The following is a 25,339-nucleotide window of genomic DNA, read 5'->3' as shown; positions in this document are numbered from 1 at the left end:
ATGGAGTGATGGATGTAGGGATGGATGAATGGAGTGATGGATGGATGGAGGGATGGATGGAGTGATGGATGGATGGAGGGAGTGATGGAGGGAGGGATGGAGTGGTGGATGGCTGGAGGGAGGGATGGAGTGATGGATGGATGGAGGGATGGATGGATGGAGTGATGGATGGATGGATGGAGGGAGGGATGGAGTGATGGATGGATGCAGGGAGGGATGGAGTGATGGATGGATGGATGGAGGGAGTGATGGATGGATGCAGGGATGGAGGGTGAGACCGGTGCAGATAATTGAACTTTACCGACATTAACGAGGGGGATTTGACCCCTGATGTCACAGATGAGATGAGAGACTGAATCCACACGAACCATGAGCTGCTCTTTAATTTTTTATCTTTTTGTTAATCATGTGTGCAGCAGCAGCAGCAGCAGCAGGAGCAGGTCAGGGGGTTTGTCCTCCTGCTGCAGCACCTTCATGCTATTTGCATCGGACTGCTTCTGATCCCCATGTCCCCTTAAAGGGACAGCAAGTGATTCTAAAGCAACACACGTTTTATTAAAATATTAGTGAATGCTTCCTCACCGTCCCTTTAGCTGTTGGTTCCTTGTGTGCAAGCTGAAAGAAACCCCCCGGGGCGTTCAGCTCAGCCCTGGCTCCGTAAATCAAAAAGAAAAAAATGGTGCGGACCGCACCACACAACACTGTGAGCCGCGTTTGTAAACATCACTCGTCGACACCTTTAAGAGACGTGCTGGCAAATGGTGGTCGGTTGAACTCCCACACCGGAGGACCGGGTTCACGGGCTGGCCACAGGATTAAATTGACAACAACAACAACAACAACAACAACAAAGAGAGAAACAAGCCTCCTCCAGAATCGCTTACTGCCCCTTTAACCAGGGACAGTCTGACTTCAACGATGAGTTATCGTGGTTGTTAAAAGCACCAATTAATAATGAGCCCCGTTTGTGTTGGAAAAATAGCAACTTGGTTCTTTGTGGTTTTCCACCTTGCACATGCTGTGATGTAGTTTTAGTGTCCATAAATCCACAAGGGCTCGCAGAGAGTCGGTGTTTATCATTTGTCATTAACATCATAGACTGTTTAGGGCCTTTTTTCTCTTAATAAATGAAATACAGCTGAACGCCGTACAGTTTTGCGAAGGTAGGCAGATTTGGTTTTTTTGACGTAGGAAGCCGATGACATTTTGTTAAACAAATACAGTCCTGCAGAGATGTCCCTGATGTAGCTTTGAATGTGTGTCAACACCAGAACAGGAATGCACTCTGACATTGGCACCATGTAAAAAAACAAAAAACAAGAAAATGATGGGAAATCATATCTGCTTCCAGAAACCAGCCACCAGGTCTTTTGGTTTCCGACGAAGCCTGCGAGTGACGACGGGGTCGATCAGCTGGTTTGATGAGCTGTTGTTATTACGCCATCGACACTATGCAGCTCCGATGAGTCGACGCTCGACGTTTCAGGTCAGGACCTGACTCTTTTAAAACGGGCCTGGGCTAAAGAACATCTGAGGTCGGGGCCTTTCATGTAGTTTTGAATGATCGTGATCGAGCAGGGGATAAAAACAAGGTCACGTCAGTGTTACAGCATGTCAGCAGTTGCAAGGGGAAAACTTTACGGGGGATTAATCGAACTTGGAAGATTTCTCTTGATGCCACTTTCCTTTTGAATTGTCGCGGTCACACTTATCCTGGCAACGGTAAAAAGCCACGTCGAGCTTCAGAGCGTTCGCCTCGGCCCTGAATCAAAGCTTTACCTGGCAACAGAGATATTGTATTAAGCCCTGTCGAGGTCTTATTAAGACAAAATTATTCAACAGTTAATTCTAATAAGGCTTTAAGTAGAAATTATCACGGTGACACAATCTTTTCAGAGGCAAGGGTTGGATTTCTGGATATATTTGAGAGGAGCATCTCTGGGAAACAATGTTATTTTAGTGTCTTGCTTTCCTCTTTGTTGCTTTGCATGACGAGTTTGCGCAAATTTGCATTATCTCACATTTACATTGACAAAGTACAGTAGCAGGTAACGGCATGAAATGCCTGAAACAGAGGAGCCAGAGGAGCCACCCCCCCGCGCCTTGTCATCGCACAGGATTTATTCTTTTGCCTTACTCGTTTGCTTTTTCTGGGGAGGCCCGTTTGGATCTTTGCTCATAAGTTTTGATTCATATCTGTTGTCTGTAGCCGAGATGAGAAAATTTATTTTTGGGGGGTGGCAGGAAATGTAATGAGTCGGAGGCGCCTCATCTAATATAGATGCTCGTCTCTGCAGGGGCCCCGACTGAAAAATAAAACAAGTAGTTTATGTTTACTCCAGCCGGGTACTGCAGCGTCGAAAGGGTTTGGCAGCATGTTCTGTGTTTCAGGGCTTAACAGCGTTTAGTCATCTCTAAAACCAGCTTGCCAAGTGATACCTTAATCCCCCCCCCTGCAGCTGCACAGCGAATAGACTAATCATGATGCTAAAGGCTACTTTTAGCCGTCAGTGCAACACAAACGTAATGTGGGGCTGTAGCGTTTGGCCTGTTCGCAGTAACGAGACCGCCGCAGGCTCCACGCAGGTGGTCACAGGTTGAGCGCTGCACTAACCGTTGCCCTCGTCACGCATAGTAACATTTATTCACCTCGCCTCTCGAGTGAATGTGGACTGTGATATTGGCCGATTTAAAAAAATAATAAAAAAAAACACAAATGCAAAACAGATGTTTGGAGTTTTGGAGACTGATCTTCTCAAACACACTGTGGTTTGGAGCCGGAGTCGGGAGGAGGAGGAATGTGGGGGCGGCAACAATCAGTCGGTTAGCCGATCAACAGGAAATTAATTGATTCCAGGTTTTGTTAATTGGTGGTTTTTAAGTCGGTTGCCGAGAGTGCAGTGTCACAGATATGAGGATTTGCTGACGTTGGCTTTAACTGTTGATTTCATACTGTATAGTTAGATATTTATGGTTGTTTTGGCTGTTGTTTGGACTCTGGTGCTTCCTCTGTTCACAAGCTCAGGTGTACTGTACTACACTCAGGTGTGTCGCAGGTGAAAAGCAGCTAACTGGCGGGGCTTTCTAAACCTGAAGGACCTGTTGGTCCGTTTGTTCCCTGATGTCAGCTCACGTTCCTGGGTGTGTCCGAAGGGGGATTTTAAGGATGCGATGGAACATTTTAAAGCTCATTTTCTGCAACTGAACCAATTTATAAATATGAAAAATTGGAAAAATTGTGACTTTTATATCTTAATTTGAATTCAGTTAGTAACATTTATGTGTCCTCCTTGTTTTGGATTGAATCAGCTTCCATAGTGTGTTTCTTAAGATTCCTAAGGAAAATCTTTTGCACATGAGAAAACAACCCCTACACAGGTGACCTCATCCCCGTGGCTTCTATAAACAATCAGGGGAAACCTCGCCGCTTCGTCTCGGCAGACATGATTCCTGCTCCGGTGCAGTTTCTCAGGCTCGGCGTGCCGTCGTGCTGCAGCTAGCAGTTCTCAGCTTACAACATCAGCGTCGTGGGTGATTGCCATCGTCGTCGTTCTGTAAAATAAACACAACAATGGCCGCAATCTTCTCTGCCTGTTATCAGCTAATAAGCCAGGAGTTGGGTCATGGTAAGGTTCAGGCTCGCTTCACTGTGACGCTGCCAGATGACACTGAGAGAAGAGGTCAATCACATTGCAGGCGTTTTAAATCTCTACAATCTGTTATTGCTGAATATCGTCATCGTCTGTAGTGAAATGTTTAATTTCACCTGGTTTGTTGACGTTGAACAAGACGAGGTGCAAACAGCAAATGCCATTTTTTTCCACAAAATAAATCAGGACCGGGGATTTAATCCTCACGACCTGAATGTCGTGGCAAAATGTATCAGGCAACATAATCAGGATTAAAACATTTCGCCTCTGATCGTGTAGCCCTCCTGGTTGTAATGCTGCTGCTGCTGCTGCTGCTGCTGCTGCTGCTGATGATGATGATGATGATGATGATGATAAATCTGTGAACTGATTTATTTTCACCGTTTCATTCTCGCAGCGAAGCAAATTATTTCTAGGTCAGTGGCCGTCAAAGGGCCGGAGTCGCATGCCTTTTTTTTTTTTATCCTTCCTCAGCACAAATTGGTTGAAAGCTCTTCTTTTTTCTCCCTGCGAGGGGGAAGAGTGACATTGCCGAGCGCGGTCCCTGATTGAATTACTCTCCTTTTCCCCTTATATAAGTTGTACTGGGCACTTTGGTTTTTGTCTCAAAAAAAAGAGAGGCCATTTTGGTATTTTCATGTCTTTTAAAGTAGTTTCTGGATCTATGCATCTTTCTTGACCAGGATTCCCTGGAAGAAGAGATGTTCTGTCTCAGCATCAGGGCTGCAACGATTGTTTTCAGTATCGATAAATCTGTTGATTATTTTCACGATTAATCGATCAGTTGTTTGGTTCATAAAATGGCGATAAACGCGATTGTGTTTCCCAAAACTCCAACATGATGTTTTGTTTTGTCCACACAACAAAGACATTCAATTTACTGCCACAGAGCATAGAAACCAGAACATATTCACATTTAAGAAACTGAAATCAGAGAATTATGACTTTTTCTTTCATAAATACTACTTGAACCAATTAATCGACTATCAAAATAGTTGTGGAATAATTTAGTTGCCCATTACTAATCGGTTAACTGTTGCTGCTCTTCTTAATGGGACCTTCCTGGTAAAACTATTTTGATAGTCGATTAATTGGTTCAAGTAGTTTTTATGAAAGAAAAAGTCATAATTCTCTGATTTCAGCTTCTTAGATGTGAATATTTTCTGCTCTTTTGCTCCTCTGTGACAGTGAACTACTCGCGAAATTAATCGAAAGGTTAATCGATTTTGAAATTAATCGTTGCAGCCCTGAAGTAGTGTGATAATGTGTTCTTTGTTCTAACTCTCTGATAACTATCCAACGGCAGATCAACACGTCTGATGTCTGTTTTGATCAATGCACCGTGTATTGCATGTTACGCTCATGAGTCCCGCAGGGAAAAAACCTTATTATATTATATGTGATAAGCAGGCCGAGGTGCTCTGAGGACAAATCAATGCAAATATGTTTTTTTGTTTGTTTTCGCCGTTTCTTCCTAATTGTGAATTTCTTGTCTTGCAGGCAGGTGATTAAAGGAGAAGCCGGCTGCTCTTATTCCAGTTGGAGAGGAATTCACCACCACGGAGGGAAAAGCAGAATGAAAGTGCCTCTGCACCACTGACGAGCACAACTGGAATGATATCTTGACCCTTTTTTTTTTCCTTTTCCTGGAAGTTACCAAGTGAGCGATGAGCGGGGGGATATAATGGCCAAGAACAAGGATGCGCGGCCCCCGACATTTGCCGTCAGCGTGGTTGGCCTCTCGGGGACGGAGAAGGAGAAGGGAAACTGCGGCGTGGGCAAGTCCTGCCTGTGCAATCGGTACGTGCGTCCCAACGCGGACAGCTACTACTCGGAGCACACTTCGGTGCTGAGCACCATAGACTTTGGCGGTCGCGTGGTTAACAATGACCACTTCCTCTACTGGGGGGAGGTGTCCCATCGAGGGGACGACGGGTTGGACTGTAAAATCCAGGTCATCGAGCAAACGGAGTTCATCGACGACCAGACGTTTCTTCCCCATCGGAGCACGAACCTGCAGCCGTACACCAAGCGGGCGGCGGCGACCAAGCTCCAGTCGGCGGAGAAGCTCATGTACATCTGCACGGACCAGCTGGGCCTGGAGCAGGATTTTGACCAGAAGCAGATGCCCGACGGGAAACTGAACATCGACGGCTTTGTGCTCTGCATCGACGTGAGCAAGGGCTGCAACAGGAGGTTCGACGACCAACTTAAGTTTGTGAACAGTCTCTACTCTCAGATGGTTAAGTCGAAGAAGCCGATTGTCGTCGCCGCCACGAAGTGCGACGAATGCGTGGACCAGCACCTGAGGGACCTGCAGATCTTTGTTGCCAGCAAGAAAAACCTGCTGCTGATCGAGACGTCGTCGCGCTCCAACATCAACGCGGAGCTCTGCTTCAATGCCCTCATCCAGCAGCTGGACAAAACCAGGGGGAAACCAAAAACTGTGCCATATCTCGAGGCCTATAAAATCCAACGGCAGCTTGTTGCCTCACTAACGGACAGATATGAGAAGTTGATGGTGCACACGGTGAGGGATTACCACACCACATGGAAAACAGTGATCAACAGCATGAAAGGCCAAGTCGACTACGACGAGTTCATCACTTTGGAGGGTTCAAGAAAAGCACGCATCATGTTCACAAAGCACATTGCACAACTGAAACAGGAGCACATCAAGAGGAGGAGGGAGGAGTACCTGACAACACTACCGAAAACACTTAACAACCTCCTCAACAACCTGGAGGAGGTGGAACACCTTACGTGGCCCGAGGCGCAGAGTGTGATCCGGAACCGGCACGACTTCCAGTACTGGTTTGTGATCCTTGAGCGCACGCCGTGGGATGAGTCGGACCACATCGACATCAGCGATCGCAGGATACCCTTTGACCTCCTAGACACGCTCGACGGCGAGAGGATCTACCGTAGCCACGTCCAGCACCTGCTGTCGGAGAAGAGACGGGTGGAGATGAAAGAGAGGTTCAGGAAGACGCTGGACAGGGTCCACTTTATCAGTGCAGGGCAGCCCTGGGAGGAAGTCATGTGCTTCGTCATGGACGACGAGGCCTACAAGTATATCACAGAATCAGATAGGAGGGATGTTTACTGTAAACACCAGCAGGAAATAGTTGAAAGGGCCAAGGAGGATTTTCAGGAAATGCTCTTTGAGCACGCCGAGCTCTTCTACGACTTGGATCTGAACGCCACGCCCAGCTGTGACAAGATGAGCGAGATTCACTGTGTGCTGAACGAGGAGCCAAGATACCGAGCGCTGCAGAAGCTTGCCCCAGACAGAGAGTCTCTGCTGCTCAAACACATTGGCTTTGTGTACCACCCCACGAAGGAGACCTGCCTGAGTGGGCAGAACTGTGTCGACCTGAAAGTGGAGGAGGTTTTGTCAAACAGACTGGTGCAGCTGGACCACGGGCGCTCCAATCTCTACTACAACAGTGCCAACATCGATAAAATCAACCTCTGCCTCCTGGGAAGGGAGGGTCTCTCACAGGAACTGGCCAATGAGATCCGGGCCCAGTCCACGGACGACGAGTACACCCTCGACGGTAAAATCTACGAGCTGGAGCTTCTTCCCGTGGACGTCAACTCCACCCTGCTCTTCAGCCACACATGGGTCACCACTTTCAAGCCACACGGCTGCTTCTGTGTGTTCAACTCCATAGAGTCTCTCAACTGCGTCGGAGATTGCATTGGCCGGATCAGAGCGGAGATAGCTCAGAGTCGGAGGGATAGGTTCGCTCAGCCGCTGCCGTTCATTCTCATCCTGGCAAATCAGAGGGACAGTGTTTGCAAAAACATCCCCATCCTGAGGCACCAGGGCCAACAGCTGGCAAACAAGTTGCAGTGCACCTTTGTCGACATCCCCTCCGGCGCCTTCCCGCGCAAGTTCACAGAGTTTCAAGTTAAGCAGGGTCTCCGAGCAGTGCTGGACGGGCTAAAGCACAACATTGACGTCTTGGCGCCGCTGCCCTCCATCAAAGACATGTCAGAGACGGATCTCAGGATAGTCATGTGCGCCATGTGCTGGGATCCCTTCAGCGTCGACCTCATCCTCTCGCCTTTCCTGGACTCGCACTGCTGCAGCGCGGGGCAGCGCGGCCAGAGCAACACGCTGATCCTGGACAAGATCATCGGTGACAGCAGGAGGAGGATCCAGGTCACCATCCTCTCTTATCACTCAGCTATTGGCGTCCGCAAAGACGAGCTGGTGCACGGCTACATTCTGGTCTATTCGGCCAAACGCAAGGCCTCTATGGCGACCCTGCGGGCGTTCCTTGCTGAAGTCCAGGATGTGATCCCCGTGCAGATGGTGGCGATCACAGATAGCCAGGCAGACTTCTTTGAGAATGACGCCATCAAGGAGTTGATGACGGAGGGGGAGCACATTGCCACAGAGATTGCTGCCAAGTTCACAGCGCTCTACTCGCTGTCGCAGTATCACCGGCAGACAGAAGTTTTCACGCCCTTCTTCAACGAAGTGCTGGAGAAGAAGCCGGGCATCGAGAGCTCCTTCCTGTTGGACAGCTCGTCACGCGAGTGCACCACTGGTGCCAGTGAAGATGTCTTCCCCACGTCACCCCACAGCCATTCCCCGGCCTACAACACCTATTACTTAGAATCCGATGATGATAACGAAGCCCCCCCACCTTACAGTCCAATAGGCGATGACGTCCAGCTTCTCCCCACACCCAGCGAACGGGCCAAGTACCGGATTGACCTAGAGGGCAACGAGTATCCAGTCCATAGCACGCCTGTGGGAGACCATGAGCGCAACCACAAAGTGCCTCCACCTGTCCGGCCCAAACCACTGCTCCCCAAGCCTAATGTCAAAAAGCTGGACCCCAACTTGCTCAAAACCATCGAGGCTGGCATGCGAAGTAACCGTAGGTTGCAGCGTGGACCGACAACGCACAGCGAGGACGTGGAGACGTCGGACAACTATGCAGACCCTGTGGACACCTTGTTGAGGTCCAGGGGCTTCCACAACGACGACATATACGCCGTGCCCGACGACGCTCACAGCCGTCTGGTCAAAATCAGAAACTCCTTCGGTGGGTTACACGGTCTCCATGGAGGGGGAGAGGAAGAGAACGGCTTCGACCCAAAGTCTCAGGCCAGACGGCGGCCGTCGAAATACAAACACCGCTCTAAGATCCTGTTCAGTAAGACCAAGGCCTACCAAAGACGGTTCCACTCCGACAGCGATGGCGAGGAGTCGGGCCCCGCCACACAGAAAAAGAAAAAGGGAAGAGCCCACCGGGGCAGCGAAGAGGACCCGTTACTGTCCCCCGCCGACCCCTGGAAGGGCGGGATAGACAACCCAGCCATCACCTCCGACCCCGAGCAGGAGGACAAGAAGATGAAGAAGAAGAAGACGCCCAAAACAAAGGAACCAAAGAAGGTGAGTCATGAATCCAGAACTTTGTATGAGTTTTTAAAGTTCTTTCTAGCAAAACGGAAAACAAAGCAAGACAGCAAATATGTTATCGTCTCCAAGACACTGAGCCAAAGCTTTTTTTTTGTTGAGCTTCAGTGCGTTGAACATTAGACACACACACACACACACACACACACACACACACACACACACACACACACACACACCTGACGGGCCCCTGACGACAAATAAAAAGTTCTGATAAAACAAGGCACTGTCACAAAAATCTCAGATCAGAGGCTGCAGCTGTGATAACCCTCTCTAACGTGTCCTGTAAACTAACACGCATGCACAAATAAAGAAACATATTTGAAATGCAGGTAAAAGCTCATGTACACGCCCACACACTAAGTACCAGTGAATATTAATTCCCAGGTTCTGAAGAGACTGAAATTGAATAATAGCAAAATGAGCTACCTCCATTTTCAAAGTCAGTGCTCTAAATGGATCCTCCATTAACACAAAGTTGTACTTTAATTCAAATACTGCCACTAAAGCAGCAACATCTGCTTTCCATAAAAAAAAACAACCCAAAATGTTTGTTGCCACTTCAAAATAAAACATATTGCACATAAGAGAGCACCACTGTTCAGCAGTTGCAGCGTCGAGCATGACGATTGGTCGGTTTCCCGCAGCCTGAGCACAAACACACACAATTGGACTTTGACAAATGGGAGAAAACGTGCATGCCGGCGAGCGCATGAACGCTGGAACACATCAGATAATAGTGTGCAAATCAGTAGAGAAACAGCCGCTGGTGCTGCATGAATGCAGGCCATTGTTGGGAACATTCAAAACGGCCCTTTGATAATCAAGAGAGAGGAGAGCGAGAGGAGAACCAGAAGGTACAAAATGGAAGGTGTTTAGTCGCCCTCCTGACCAATTAGACGAGCCCCCGACACCGCCGTAGGCATGACAACAACACTTTGAAGGGCAAATCAAAGCCACCTCAGCACCTCGTCACTCGTCCCAGTGTCCTCGGTCTCAAACGGGTTTTGTCTGTTGTCGTTGTGGTTTTACTTCTCATCTTCCTCCACATGGACACTGGTCCCTTTGCTTCTTCCCTCTCTCTTTCTCCATCCCACTAACTTTCTCTCTGATCATATTCCCCGATTGCCCCCCTCCTCCTCCTCCTCCTCCTCCTCCTCCGCTCTCCACTGTGTCTCAATTCCGTCTTTCATTACTCAATGTCTTTCTTTCTCTTCCTTTTCTCCTCCTCTCACCGTCATCCCTTATTATCATCCCTACCTACTTGTCCCTCCTCCTTCATACCATTTGGCTTTTTTCCCTCTTCCTGTTGCTCAATCTTTTTTTTAAATTCCCCTTTCCTTCTCTTGTTCTTTCATCCCTCTGTATTTCCTCTTTTTCCATCTCTTCCTCTCTCCTCTCTCTTCCTATTTTTTCTCTGTGTTCTCATTTTCTTCCCCCTTTCTCCTTCTGTCCATCATCTTTTTGTCCCTCTACCATCTCCCTTCTGTCCTTCCTCCTCCCTGATCCCTTCTCCCTCTTCCACTCTCCTCCTCTCCCTTTGTCTCATCTGTCACTCTTTTTTTTTTAATCCTCTCATCTCCACCTTTTTTATAGCCGAAATCCTCCAAGCCCACCAAGCCTCTGTACCCCCCCACCCGGAGAACCTGGGAGAGCAACTACTTTGGCGTTCCACTGCAGAACCTGGTGACCCCGGATCGACCCATCCCCCTCTTTATCGACAAGTGTGTGGACTACATCGAGCGCACAGGTGAGTCTTCTTCTTCCTCTAGTCTTCTGTAGTTTCCTTCTCTTGGCGTTCAGGTGCAGCCGAGCTCCCTCTGGTCTTTTGTGACTCTGTCGAGGTACAGCTGCTTTGTTTTTACCTGCAAATGCCCCCCGTAGCCTGTTCGGCTGCCAGGCAATTTCAAATCAATGACTTCTGTTGGCTCGGCGTTGGACGTGTTGCAAAAGCGCTGCTGGAATGACAGAAAGAAAGAAAGAAAAAAAAAAAGATGAGGAAAAGAACATCAAGATCAACAGACAGTTAGAAAAGAAAATGAGTTGCCGGGTAGATAGTGGAAATAGAGATAATGGACCCACTTCCTGTGTCGGGCTGCCTCCTGTCCAGTGCTTGCTTGCGTGCGTGCGTGCGTGCGTGCGTGTTCGTGACAATGCAACACAAGGCTGTAAATATTCATAAATTACTATTTTTAGCTGAAGAATTGGCGTGAGCAACAGTTAACGTAGCTGTAAGCTGCTGCTGCTAGTGCAGCTGTAGTTCAACTGTAGATGCTATTACATCATGTTTGCGAGTTTTAAAACAATCTACCTATTGCACTGTAGCCATGGTAACAACAGCTACATGGCACAAGAGTGACACAAGCTTAGCCAACGACGTTACCTGGTTCAGGTCGAGGTCAGACCTGTTCTTTGAGTCATTCAACCTTTAATGTGCCGGAAGGTACAGATGAAACAATTATGTTTAAAGCGAAATATTCTCTGGTTCAAGGAGTTTTCTTTCAGATTTTCCAAATTGATGATGAAAACATAGTGTGAAACCATGGCAAGGTCACAGTTGGAGCTGCCTGTCATCCCCTTTAATCTCTCCCATCAGCCTGCCTCAAGGTCAAAGGTCCCCCCCCCCCCCCCCCACACACACACACAGAGAAAACACAGATTAATGAGGAATCCTTGAGCGAGGCACATCGCTTCCATCGTTTGTCTCAGATTCGCACAGACTCGTCTTGTTCTGGATGAATAAAGGTTTTTAAAAGTGCATTTTTAAATATACATACTGGGTATGTGTTGGGCTGTTGCACAGGAGGCCTCTCCCTGAGGTCTGAGAGATTCCCCCTCAGTGAGGTCTAGTGGATTAGTCTGATAGATTTATATACATCGTCAGTAAAGCCTCATGCCTCTGCACATTCAGTCGTAATGTAATACAAGATTTTACCTATTTAAAAAAAAACACACGCAATTTTGTCACTTAGTCCCTTTTTTTTCCTCCCCTTCTAGCCACTGAAATTAATATTTTATAAACACATTCAATACTTCATGAGTTTGTTGCATAATGTATTTTTACACATGGTCCAGTTCTCCAAGAAGCAAAAGTGTCTCGCGCTGAATTACCTCAAACTAACTTTTCTCCCCGTTGCCCCGGGATATTTTCTGTCTGACGTTGAGGCGTCTGTGACTCCCGAGGGTTTTTAGATCTCGTTCCGAGGTCAGTTGTTTTGTAATCGTACGGACTGGACTGCGGCTGAACGAACGTTGTAACCCTATAAAAAAACAAAACACGTCACCTCTCTCCCTCTTTCTCGCTTCTGTTTTAGAAGGTAACGTTTGTGCCTGAGCTCTTCATTCGGGGGCTCTTAATTCCTGTCCTGAAAATCCCTTTCCGAATATGTTTGATATTCGGCTGAATCCACATGAGCCCATTGGTGACTGCCAACCAAATTTAGGATTAATCCCAGCGCTGTCTGAGTGTGCGTGTGTGCGTGTGTGCGTGTGTGCGTGTGCGCGTGTGCGCGTGCGCGTGTGCGCGTGTGCGCGTGTGCGCGTGTGCGTGCGTGCGTGCGTGTGTGCGTGTGTGCGTGTGTGCGTGTGTGTGTGTGTGTGTGTGTGTGTGTGTGTGTGTGTGTGTGTGTGTGTGTGTGTGTGTGTGTGTGTGTGTGTGTGTGTGTGTGTGTGTGTGTGTGTGTGTGGACGCTTGCCAGCTGACAGCAGCGTATCTGAGATTTCATGGCCAGCGCCGTGAAAACCCCTCTTAAGTCCAGACAGGTTTTAACAGCTTCCACTCCCTTCCTCCCTCCCTCCTTTCTCTGGAATATCATTTCCCACCAGACGCAGCGAGAACATCTTTGTGCTCTTACAGAAATAGAAAGAAAAAAAGAAAAAGAAAAGCCTGCTGTTGTATAAGGTGTTTTCATCACGACCTTCTCAGGACTTTATACACTTTCTTAGGACTTTAATCTGCATGTACAACACACATTTTGTGTTATGACTCAGGAGGGTGTGGGGTTGTCGTGGGAACGCTGGGAGATGTAAGTGATTGTGGGTGTTGGCGTGAAAGGGAGACAACAACAACATCAACCGCCTGAGATCCAACCTGCTCGTGTCAAATGTTACATTAAGATACTGAAACGGATCCAGAGCTGTGGCTGACCTCTGACCTTTGACCTCTTGGCAGAGGAGAGACTCTCCCGATGGGAATCATTAAAACATCACTATTATATGGTGTCACTGTTATTCTGTCCACACTTAATCACAATAATGGGGGTGAGTGTCCACATGTTTCTGCTAAAAAGAGTTTTTTTAGATGATTTATAGACTAAATTGTGAAACTATCCCAATTGTTTGATCTTTAAAACGTCAGAAATAGAGAAATAGTGTGACAAAGATGAAATATTGTTGTTTTGACAACAAATAATCGCATGTGAGATTTTTATTAAACCACTGTTTTCATGGCAGGTTTGCTCAGACCAGTTTTTCAGACTATTATATATATTTCTAGTGACTCTTTACGTTGCTAGAGACGAATATTCACGATGTGTGGAAACAAGCCTCAACTGCAGCAGGAGAAGCTGCGAGGTCGCGTTCGACCACATGTGAGACACCGCCAGTTGAGAGGCACCGCGGCGGAGAGGGTGACGATCGCGGTTTGTGTTTCCTGTGGTTTCAGGCCAGAAAGTAAGTGAGTGAGTGAGTGAGTGAGTGAGTGAGTGAGTGAGTGAGTGAGTGAGTGAGTGAGTGAGTGAGTGAGTGAGTGAGTGAGTGAGTGAGTGAGTGAGTGAGTGAGTGAGTGAGTGAGTGAGTGAGTGAGTGAGTGAGTGAGTGAGTGAGTGAGTGAGTGAGTGAGTGAGTGAGTGAGTGAGTGAGTGAGTGAGTGAGTGAGTGAGTGAGTGAGTGAGTGAGTGAGTGAGTGAGTGAGTGAGTGAGTGAGTGAGTGAGTGAGTGAGTGAGTGAGTGAGTGAGTGAGTGAGTGAGTGAGTGAGTGAGTGAGTGAGTGAGTGAGTGAGTGAGTGAGTGAGTGAGTGAGTGAGTGAGTGAGTGAGTGAGTGAGTGAGTGAGTGAGTGAGTGAGTGAGTGAGTGAGTGAGTGAGTGAGTGAGTGAGTGAGTGAGTGAGTGAGTGAGTGAGTGAGTGAGTGAGTGAGTGAGTGAGTGAGTGAGTGAGTGAGTGAGTGAGTGAGTGAGTGAGTGAGTGAGTGAGTGAGTGAGTGAGTGAGTGAGTGAGTGAGTGAGTGAGTGAGTGAGTGAGTGAGTGAGTGAGTGAGTGAGTGAGTGAGTGAGTGAGTGAGTGAGTGTGTGTGTGTGTGTGTGTGTGTGTGTGTGTGTGTGTGTGTGTGTGAGAGAGAGAAACGGAGCGCAGCTGTAAGTGTGGATAAAAGTGTGATTCTGTGTGACCTTTCGCTCGCTGTGCTGGTGAAAGCGAGAACACTCGCGTCTCGTTGCTTTGATGCGGATCTCGCAAGGTTTCATGGTGAAAACATCGACATCAACATTAGTAATCGACTGCTAAAAGAAAAGGCAACTATTTTGATCATCGGTTCAAGTAGTTTTTATATTAAAAAAAATCCTCTGATTTCAGATTCTTCAATGTGAATATGTTCTGGTTTCTTTGCTCCTCTGTGACAGTGAACTGAAGATCTTTGGTGTGTGGACAAAAACATCATCATCTTGAGGTTTCGCGGAAACACGGTTGACATTTTTCACCATTTTATGAACCCAACAACTAATCGATAATGAAACTAATCGTTTCAACATTTTCCAGGAATCTTCTTATTAAGTTCTGCAACCAAAACGCCGCCTTTAAATAAGGATGATGTCTATTTTCTCTCCGTTTCCTGATGGGAGAAATCTGCTTATCAATTTTTTTGAGCTCATTCCAGTCGCAGCCACATTCTAATAATAAGAACAAAACTGAGAGACTTTTTCCCGAAGGGCTTTGGAAGGTTTGTGGATTTAAGGAAAACGGAGCGGAGCCTTCAAGGTCTCTGTGAAGGAGCAGGCGGCCTTGAAAACGTTGTAAAATTAAAACTCGACACTGGAATTCGCCGGCATACCTCAGCTCCGCGTCCGAGCGTTCGAGCCGGAGACAAACGCTGGTAGTTTTCTGGGGCTTGATTTTATTCCAAATTAAGATTAGACATCATTAATATTCTCTTTTGTTGCATCCAGGACAAGTGACAATGTTGTAACCTTGACTTTAGCGGCCGAGGTGATGCTAACATGAAAAGTATGATCTCATGGAGGAAAACTCCAGATTAACTGCAGATTACAGCTCGTAACACGTGAAGAGAAAAACACGGGATTTAATAGAAACAGTCACTTTTATTATTTTAATCTTCTTCAGCTGACACTGAATCTTTTTAATCCATCGACTGTCCATGTGTGTGTGTGGTTATATTCCTCTTATCATTATTATTATTATCACAGGTTCATGGTTTGGATATTGAGGAATGTTTTGGAAGAGCACACTATTATTTGATCCAGATCTGGTAGGAAGGAAGGAATCGGTTCAAAGTGGGTTTTTTCTGCATTTTGACCTACGCCATGTTGGTTTTTATGAAACCACAAGTACGTAATTTCTTCCCTTCAGATCGCGATGCGTTCAGGGTCAAAACAATATGGATGATCAGGATGTTCTCGATCAATGTGTTGAATTATCAAAAAAAAAATCCAAATAATTATTGCACATATGTGTGATTTCATTTTCACAGGGAAACGATGAATTACATGCACCTGACTGTGTATCAAAGTCAAAGTTATTGCATCGGCAGGACAGTGTGTGTGTGTGCGCGCGCGTGTGTGTGCGCGCATGTGTGTGTGCGTGTGTGCGTGCGTGCGTGCGTGCGTGCGTGTGTCCTTATAGCACAGCGAAAGGTCTTGTCCGTACATTTCCCTCCAAAATGCCGCCCGCTCTCAGACGAACAGGCTTTTTATGACGACCACGTTTTATTACGAGGTCGAGGCACAAACCTCCACTCCTGGACTTTTCCACCGTTAAGCTCTCGCAGTTATCAGTAACGACTTACTGTACAAAGAGCTCACATCTTCTGCCATGAGAAGGTCAAAGGTCAGAGCTGCAGAGACCTGATAATACTCCTCCTGAGAGGGAAGAAGAAGAAAGGAAATATAAGCCAAGAAAAAGCTGCAGAAGAAATGTGACATGAGGAGCTGTTTCTTTGTCAAGTTGTCAGCCCACGCCGCCCTTCTTCTGTGTGAACCACAGACACTCGGGCAGCGTCTGGTGAACGACTGCTGCGGCGAGAGAAACGCAGCGTGTCAGGAGTTCGCCGGCAAGAGTCTCAAGGAGGTTTACAACAGGTCTTCAAGAGCCGTTGGCCGTAAAACAAACTGTCGTCGGCATCTCACGCTTTTCAAAATGCTGGTTTGACCGGAAAAAATGAGGGAAAAACTTAGGCAGAAACACTGATTTCTTGTATTCAAATAGAAACTCCATAATTTTAACCTCTGGGACTCTAACGCTCCTCACAAGGAAGGAATAGTTAAGTTCTAGGGCTCACTGGTGCTGTTTACTGAAGTGAAAATCTTCTGGTCACATTGGACATGTTCTTTTTTCTTTGTCTTGATGCTGAAATGCTTTCAAACAGGTGAAGAAGACAAGACATTTAAAGTGAAGCAGCGGATCCACGCCACAGTGTTGAACCTTCCAGCGAATTAAATATCAGTCAGATTCATGTATGAGCCGTTAGACAACCTCTCGGCCCGGAGGCAAAAAATGTAAAAGGCACAATGGCTTTTTTTCCCCGTCGCTTACATAAAAGTCCTTAAAACATCAGTTTGGGCCTCTGAGAATAAAAAGCTTTCTGTCGAACTGGGAGCGGGGCGTGGAGAAGACGAGCAGGCGACAGCGCGAGCAGAGGCCGCACGTCGCTCTGCCGCCAAACTCGATTAGAGAAGTTTTATTAAATGTTTCCTGCTTCCCCAGAGACATGAAATGGTATTTGGCACGAAGGCTGGAGGAAGAGGGAGGGAGGGAAGGAGAAATGATTAAATGGCTTTTTGATGTTGATGCATTTGGACGTCCCATCGGTTGTTATCTTCCCCAGCACTTAGTAAAATGTGAGGATGAGGAGGAGGAGGAAGGGTCTGCTCTCTTTCATCAAGCTTTTCGCTCGTTTTTTTGTGTCACTATCATTTGTACGTTTTTAATATCCCCCCAGTTTACTGGTTGTGTAACTTTGTTAGTCACAAACCCACGAGAGTCGGTCGATCCCGATGTACGGAGGAAGCGTTGTTTTATTTTAGAGAAGCTGTTGGTAAAACAAAAGAAAGAATATCATCCAGACGGATTCTGAATAAAGTCCCATCAAGTTCAGTGTTTGTGACCTAGATTCCCAACATTTGATGTGAGAACTATTTTTTATTTTCTTTGAGTTTCTCCTGGAGAATTTATTCAGCAGCCGTGTCAACCAGGCTTCATACAAAGCTGCTTACTGGCTATTTGCCGCCTGGTTTGAAGTCGGATCACAAACTTTGAGGTGCGGCGTTGAGCGAGAGTGAAAATGGATTCTGTAAAGAAAAAAGATAATTCATAGATTTTTTTTTTGGTATATGCACTTGAAGAACTGAGACAGATGGAATCCAGGATGATACGAGAGGCTACGAAGAAACACAACCGTCGTATACTGTGTTCTTCTTCTACTACTCTTCAATCTGTCAATCACCCGTTTCCACTTAGGGATATTTCTGCCTCTGGCTGATTTCTACACTAAAGTGTGAGTTCAAGTTGAAAATTGATCGGTGCCTGTCGTGCCTCCCACCCTGGACGCGTGCGTGCGTGCGTGCGTGCGTGCGTGCGTGCGTGCATGCTTCCCGCTGGCGGCTGCACACTGACGTCATGTTCAATGGAAAACACACGGACTGAGCTTCCTGTTCGATGGTCGGGGGTGGACGGCGTCACCGTCTGACCTGTGGCCTCCTGATGTCAGTGACCGTCTGGGCGGGAAAAAAATGACTCATCATAGCAATAAACATAAACATAATAAAAAAAACGAATCGTATTTTGAAAAACGCAGTGAAAATGATTCTTCAGAACTTCCAGGCGTTTTCGAAGCAGGCGTGATCATTTACTGGATTCATATTCCAGATCCCGATCGAGATGGAAGTTTTTGGGGTCCAATGCAGAGATTAGGGAATGAACAATTCTATATTGGGCAATATATATTTTTGATTCCTAAATTGTTATCAAACCCTAATAACAAAGAAATCAAACTGAAACTGGATATTTTACCATTTTATAAAAAGAAAACACAAATACAACCAAAGATGTAGACATACAATAACATTTTTTTTTTTTTTTACTTAAACACGTCTTTCCTCTATTGTTTATCCTGTCAAATGAAAGTTTTCACATCTGCACGTATCAAACGCTGATACGATCTCCTGAACCAGGAAGGAACCGCTGAAGGAATCCAAAAGACTACAACTCCCATCATCCCACTGGGCTGATGTAGACAGAATATAAATATGATCTGTCGTGTCTACTGATCTGTGGTTGTTGTCAGAATCAGTCTTCTATGTCCGTTTCTTTATTTTAGCCACGAGTTGCTTTTATTCCATAATGTCTTATTTCTTTTATACTTTCATATATTTTCTTCCTGAGTTTTGTGTCCACTGAACCGGGAAGTGAAGTCGCTCTCTCCTGCGATCACACGCGGGTCACCGGAGAATTTCATTTCCTCACTTGAGTGCGTTTGTCCAGTAAAAACTCTTTGTGATATATTTCCGCGCCGGCAGGTTGCTTCACGAAAACTGATCGTGAGCCTACCGCTGTGACCTTTGACCCATCAAACAGTAAGATCCACGTTCCCCAACGCTGCCAAGTGTGTGAGTCACAGACTGGTGTGAGGACGAGGAAGTGGAGGTTTAACAACATGTAATAAACCAGCAGCTGAGGTGTGTGTGCGTGTGAGATGCCCATGGCTGAATATTAGCTCTTCCATTAGACCCCCCCCCCCCCCCCCCCCCCCCCCCCCCCCCCCCTCTCTTCCTGGTAAATGGGTGAAGCAGGAACTCCAACATCTTTCATCCAGACCGGCCCCTCCCTCTGGGCAAACTCTGTCTCACCCGCCCGCCCTCTGCCTTTCTCTTGGTTTGTTTGTTCTCTCCGTGTGCTGCGCGTGCGTGCGTGCGTGCGTGCTGATCATCCCCAGAGAGGGGGAGGGAGGCCATGTCGCTGCCTCTCTACTTGAACTAATCGACTGTTGTGATTTTCAGCCTGTGTTTGTCGGACCAGGATCTTCTCTACCCCCCCAACTCCATCAGAGTCAGATCATTGATACAAGTTTAATTTATGTGTCTCTTAATTTTGGCCCTTTCTCACCCCCGAATCTTTGCTTCTTGAAAATGTCGTCGGGACGGGACGATGGAGAACGGCTGACTCCACCGTCGGCTTCACGGTCAACTCGTCAAAGATCGGTATCGATCTGATCGTGCAGCTCGGAGAATCCCCCTCATCTATAAACTGTCTTAAAATCACTGTTTCATATTTGTTCAGAAATGGAAAAAACATGTTAACTGATGAGAGTGAGCGCGTGCGTGTGTCCTAAAGGCGAAGGACAGACGACGGTGTGTGTCTTGGGGCTGGTTCTGCAAAGAGCAATATGAAAAAGGGTGAGAGCGAGGGTAGTGCTAAGCCACCTGACTCCGAGGCAGTCATCTGGTCTAATTGTGTGTGTGTGTGTCCTGTGTGTGTGTGTCCTGTGGCTGTATTTGAGCAGTCCAGTCGTCCATGAGTTTTCCTTGAAAAGCCCTCATGTTGCCCTTCTCCCTCCCTCCCTCTTTTCTTTTCTTTTTCTTTTTTTATCTCTTGTCGTCTGTGGCGCCGCCGCCAGCAAACACGTGCGGTCGCGAGCTGGAACCAAACGAGCAGCAAACTGAAAGTGACCACGTTAAAAAGAGATGATGACATCAGCACAGACGTGTCGCTTTTGTTCCCTCAGTCACGATTTCTACTGGAGACACCTTGAACTGTGTGGGGACCAAAACAACAACAACAACAACTAGATCATCACCAGATCTGATTGTTAATATCACACACACACACTCAGCAGTAGTTGTGTGTTTCTGATGATGCCGTGTCTTTGATGAAGGTCTGTGGAGGACGTTCAGTCGGCCATGTTGTACAACAGAAGGCACCAACTCTCCTCCTCTGTCTCCTTCTTCCGTCGTCTTCTTCTGTTGTTTTTTTTCTTTGTCCTCATCCTGTCGTCCTGTCTCCCCCATTCCCCTTCTTCATCATCATATCCTTCTCTTTCTTTATCCTATTTTTTACTCTCATTTTTCACTTCCCTCTCTTCCTTCATCCTCATCTTCCATCCTCTGTCTCCCTCTATCCTCTTCTTCGCCTCCTCCTCTCTTCTATCCTTCTTTTCCTCTTTTTGTCCTCATCCTGTCCTCGTCCCACCTTCCTCCCCCATTCCCCTTCTTCATCATCTTATCTTTCTCTTTCTCCATCCTCTTATTGTTCCCTCTCCACCTTCCTCCCTCCCATCATCTGTCTCCATCTATCCTCTTCCTCCTCTCTTCATCCTTCTATTCCTCTTTTTTTCCCATCCTGTCTTATCCCCTCCCTCTCATCTCTCTCCCTTTGTCCTCCCCCTCCTCCTAGTCATCCTCACTCTGCTCCTTTCATCCTGTCATCCTCTCCACCTCATCATTATCTCCTCTCTCCATCCTCTTCTCCCCCGTGTCGTCACTTAACCCGACCAGAAATAAAATCTGTGCGTGTGTGTGTCTGTGTGTGTTTGTGTGTGTGTGTGTGTGTGTGTGTTTGTGAACTGACTTGTTATTATGTGAACTCGTAGTGAAGCTGAAGGTTTTGTCGCATGACGCATTACTCAATAATCGGCCACATTTTACATTTTTTATTCAATGTCTAGTTTGTGTGTTTGCTGCTGAGTCATTTTCTGTTTTTAAATTTGAGACTGAATATTTGTCTTTTCACTTAATTTAATGTATTTTTTTTCCGTTTTTCTTGTATGTAAATTGTCTTGCGTTACGAGAAACATGCTTATGATTATAACCAGATCAAAACACGTCACCGTACTCGTCTCTAGGATGCTCATATTTATTGGTTTGTCCTCTTCAACTTATGTTGGACAATCAGAGGACAAAGGATGTGACGGTAAAGGCGTCGCTCACTTACACTCACTTGTCGTCATAATTCATCACATCCTACATCGTGTGTGTGTGTGTGTGTGTGTGTGTGTGTGTGTGTGTGTGTGTGTGTGTGTGTGTGTGTGTGTGTGTGTGTGTGTGTGTGTGTGTGTGTGTGTGTGTGTGTGTGTGTGTGTGTGTGTGTGTGTGTGTGTGTGTGTGTGTGTGTGTGTGTGTGTGTGTGTGTGTGGGGAGCAGTATCTAGGTAGCTGCTGCTTGACAGTTCTATTTATAATACTGGCCCATCTGTCTTTGTTACATTAGTAATCAGTGTGTGTGGACTCTGTACTTTGGGGAGGTCAGTTGTCTCCGTGTGTGTGTGTGTGTGTTTTTACTGCGATGTTCATTTATTTAACACAATATTTAAGAAAAATCATTATAAATTTAAATGAGTCAATATTCCGCCGGAGTTGGAATGTTGGAACGAGAGCGAATGACATGAAATTTGCATCGACTTGCGTCTTTTTGCGCTTGATCCTGCATTCCCCACAATGCAGCCAACCAGACCCCAACTCCTCTCGTCTCAGTCCTCTCGTCTCAGTCCTCGTCTCAGTCCTCGTCTCAGTCCTCATCTCAGTCCTCTCGTCCCAGTCCTCTCGTCTCAGACCTCGTCTCAGTCCTCTCGTCTCAGTCCTCTCGTCTCAGTCCTCGTCTCAGACCTCGTCTCAGACCTCGTCTCAGACCTCGTCTCAGTCCTCGTCTCAGACCTCGTCTCAGTCCTCTCGTCTCAGTCCTCTCGTCTCAGTCCTCGTCTCAGTCCTCATCTCAGTCCTCTCGTCCCAGTCCTCTCGTCTCAGACCTCGTCTCAGTCCTCTCGTCTCAGTCCTCTCGTCTCAGTCCTCGTCTCAGACCTCGTCTCAGACCTCGTCTCAGACCTCGTCTCAGTCCTCGTCTCAGACCTCGTCTCAGTCCTCTCGTCTCAGACCTCGTCTCAGACCTCGTCTCAGACCTCGTCTCAGACCTCGTCTCAGTCCTCGTCTCAGTCCTCGTCTCAGACCTCGTCTCAGTCCTCGTCTCAGACCTCGTCTCAGTCCTCGTCTCAGACCTCTCGTCTCAGTCCTCGTCTCAGACCTCGTCTCAGTCCTCGTCTCAGACCTCGTCTCAGACCTCGTCTCAGACCTCGTCTCAGTCCTCGTCTCAGTCCTCGTCTCAGACCTCGTCTCAGTCCTCGTCTCAGACCTCTCGTCTCAGTCCTCGTCTCAGTCCTCGTCTCAGTCCTCATCTCAGTCCTCTCGTCCCAGTCCTCTCGTCTCAGTCCTCGTCTCAGACCTCGTCTCAGTCCTCGTCTCAGACCTCGTCTCAGTCCTCGTCTCAGACCTCGTCTCAGTCCTCGTCTCAGACCTCGTCTCAGACCTCGTCTCAGACCTCGTCTCAGTCCTCGTCTCAGTCCTCGTCTCAGACCTCGTCTCAGTCCTCGTCTCAGACCTCTCGTCTCAGTCCTCGTCTCAGACCTCGTCTCAGTCCTCGTCTCAGTCCTCGTCTCAGACCTCGTCTCAGTCCTCGTCTCAGTCCTCGTCTCAGTCCTCTCGTCTCAGACCTCGTCTCAGACCTCTCGTCTCAGTCCTCGTCTCAGACCTCGTCTCAGTCCTCTCGTCTCAGACCTCGTCTCAGACCTCGTCTCAGTCCTCGTCTCAGTCCTTGTCTCAGTCCTTGTCTCAGTCCTCATGTCGGACCTCGTCTCAGACCTCGTCTCAGACCTCCCTGGGCCGTCATGTCCGAGTCGAGTGAACAGATTTATCTCTCTGACCGACATCAAAAAATTACAATCCTGTAACACGAGATGGAATCTGCTGCTGGAAACCACACTTCTTACGTTTTCACTTTTTGTAAAGCGTGACGACGCGACTCCTGCTGTCGGCCTCTGACAGCAGACACACACACACACACACACACACACACACACACACACACACACACACACACGTTTTCATTTAGTGCAGACACAAAGAGAAAGTGGATGTGGGAGTTTCTTGGTGTTAACACTCTGACTCTGAGTGCAGCTGTGTTGTGCCTCTTGTCTGCTGGGCCTGTGTGTGTGTGTGTGTGTGTGTGTGTGTGTGTGTGTGTGTGTGTGGATCTCATTACCCAAGGTGCCCAGATATTAAATCATACTTACACACACACACACACACACACACACACACACACTCTCCTTGCGGCCTTGTATTGATTTATATTGACTCATGGTTGTGTGGTGGAGGGTCGGTCATTAAATTAACACCAACAGAGAAACTGATGACTCCACCAGACCACGACCTCAAGAGTGTGTGTGTGTGTGTGTGTGTGTGTGTGTGTGTGTGTGTGTGTGTGTGTGTGTGTGTGTGTGTGTGTGTGTGTGTGTGTGTGTGTGTGTGTGTGTGTGTGTGTGTGTGTGTGTGTGTGTGTGTGTGTGTGTGTGTGTGTGTGGTAGGAAGTGCTCACCTAAGGTCATTAGTTCCATACACATAAAACTGTGGTCTTTCTTTCTGACACACACACACACACACACACACACACACACACACACACACACAATGTGGAAGAGAATGTCGTTGCAGAATCACTTCCAGACCCCGGAATGCTCAGCTGGTTTCTCAGCCAGAGGATTGTGGGAAAAAAAGCTACGTTCGGTTTCCCTCTGGTGGAGGAGTGTGTGTGAGAGGCAGCGTGTGTGTGTGTGTGACAGTGTGTGTGTGTTCACCTGCACATTCGTCTTCCTGCGCATGTTTGCGTGTCACTTCACGTGTGTAATGACCGAGATGAAAAACCGACTGTCCTGGATCTGAGAAAGTGGAACACGCAATACGACTGGGATCTGTGTGTGTGTGTGTGTGTGTGTGTGTGTGTGTGTGTGTGTGTGTGTGTGTGTGTGTGTGTGTGTGTGTGTGTGTGTGTGTGTGTGTGTGTGTGTGTGTGTGTGTGTGTGTGTGTGTGTGTGTGTGTGTGTGTGTGGATCTCATTACCCAAGGTGCCCAGATATTAATTAATAGATATATTAAAGGGACAGTCCACTCAAAAAAAACTAACAGCGAATCCAGGAATTATTTTTATCTGTTGGGTCGAGTTTCGGGATCTGGTCCAGGTTCTGGTCCACGTCCAGGTTCTGATTCAGATACAGATTCTGTTCCAGGTTCAGGTTTTGGTTCTGGTTCTGTACCAGGTCCAGGTTCTGGTTTAGATTCTGATCCAGGTTCTGGTTCTGGTTTAGTTTTTAATCCAGGTTCTGGTCCAGGATCTGGATTCTGGTTTCTGGATTTCGGTTCTGGTCCAGGTTCAGTTTGTGGTTCTGGCTTTGGTCCAGGTTCTGGTTCTGGTTCAGGTCAGACAGACGGGAGGAGAGACTACAAGAAAGATGGGGAGACAGAGAGGAGAGAGTGATGTGATGATCTGTTATACAGTAACCGTGTGTGTGTGTGTGCGTGTGTGTGCGTGTGTGTGTGCGTGTGTGTGTGTGCGCGTGTGTGTGTGTGTGTGTGTGTCAGGATATTAGATCACATCACAGCAGGACCAGTCTTATCAGATCCCAACATGCAAACATGAGCTCCACCGTTCACTTCCTTCCCCTCAGGCCCACGGTGTGTGTGTGTGTGTGTGTGTGTGAGTGAACTGACTTGTTATTATGTGAACTCGTAGTGAAGCTGAAGGTTTTGTTGCATGACGCATTACTCAATAATCAGCCACATTTTACATTCTTGTCTAGTTTGTGTGTTTGCTGCTTCCTGTGACTTCCTGTTGAGGACATTTGGTCGGAGGTCGTTTAAAGTTCAGAGGTGAATTAAAATAACTGTGATCAAAGATGCTCGATAACAGAAGATGACTCACTACGAGCTGCACCGAAGGAGTGAAACTGTGTAAATGTCCCGTCTGCTCAGTCGGGACGCACGTTGTTGTTCCCGTTGTTGCAAAGTTCCGGAATTCTCGAACTCTAATTGGCTCTTTCGTGTCCATGTTGAACCAGTACAACAGTAGACGACATACAAAATGTTGTTTTTACCTTTAAATTCACGTCACGTAAAACTGTTGCTCTTGTGACCGAACCAGCAGACACCAGGTCTCTGGAGTCACGCAAGTTTCGCACAAAGTTCATTTTCTCCGGAGTCAAAC

At 47.2% G+C, this 25,339-nt stretch overlaps 2 protein-coding genes across 4 annotated transcripts in view; both read left to right on the top strand.

Moving 5' to 3' along the window:
* Positions 1-25,339, top strand: part of LOC118286489 (alpha-tectorin-like) — a 475,374-nt gene that overhangs the window by 38,752 nt on the left and 411,283 nt on the right. The window lies entirely within an intron of this gene.
* Positions 1-25,339, top strand: part of arhgap5 (Rho GTPase activating protein 5) — a 30,257-nt gene that overhangs the window by 1,474 nt on the left and 3,444 nt on the right. Inside the window, exons 2-4 of one of the 2 annotated variants that reach the window (XM_035609485.2) lie at positions 1,352-1,486; positions 5,151-9,066; positions 10,687-10,840. In XM_035609485.2, the coding sequence (XP_035465378.1) occupies positions 5,335-9,066; positions 10,687-10,840 (3,886 nt within the window). In that variant the 5' untranslated portion in view covers positions 1,352-1,486; positions 5,151-5,334. The remainder of the gene's footprint in view (positions 1-1,351; positions 1,487-5,150; positions 9,067-10,686; positions 10,841-25,339) is intronic. The other variant, XM_035609484.2, reaches the window with a different exon arrangement.

This window comes from Scophthalmus maximus, chromosome 15, assembly GCF_022379125.1.
Source record: "Scophthalmus maximus strain ysfricsl-2021 chromosome 15, ASM2237912v1, whole genome shotgun sequence".
Lineage (NCBI taxonomy): Eukaryota > Metazoa > Chordata > Actinopteri > Pleuronectiformes > Scophthalmidae > Scophthalmus > Scophthalmus maximus.
Note: the sequence above shows the minus strand (reverse complement) of the source record. Positions and strands in the feature narration are given on the sequence as shown.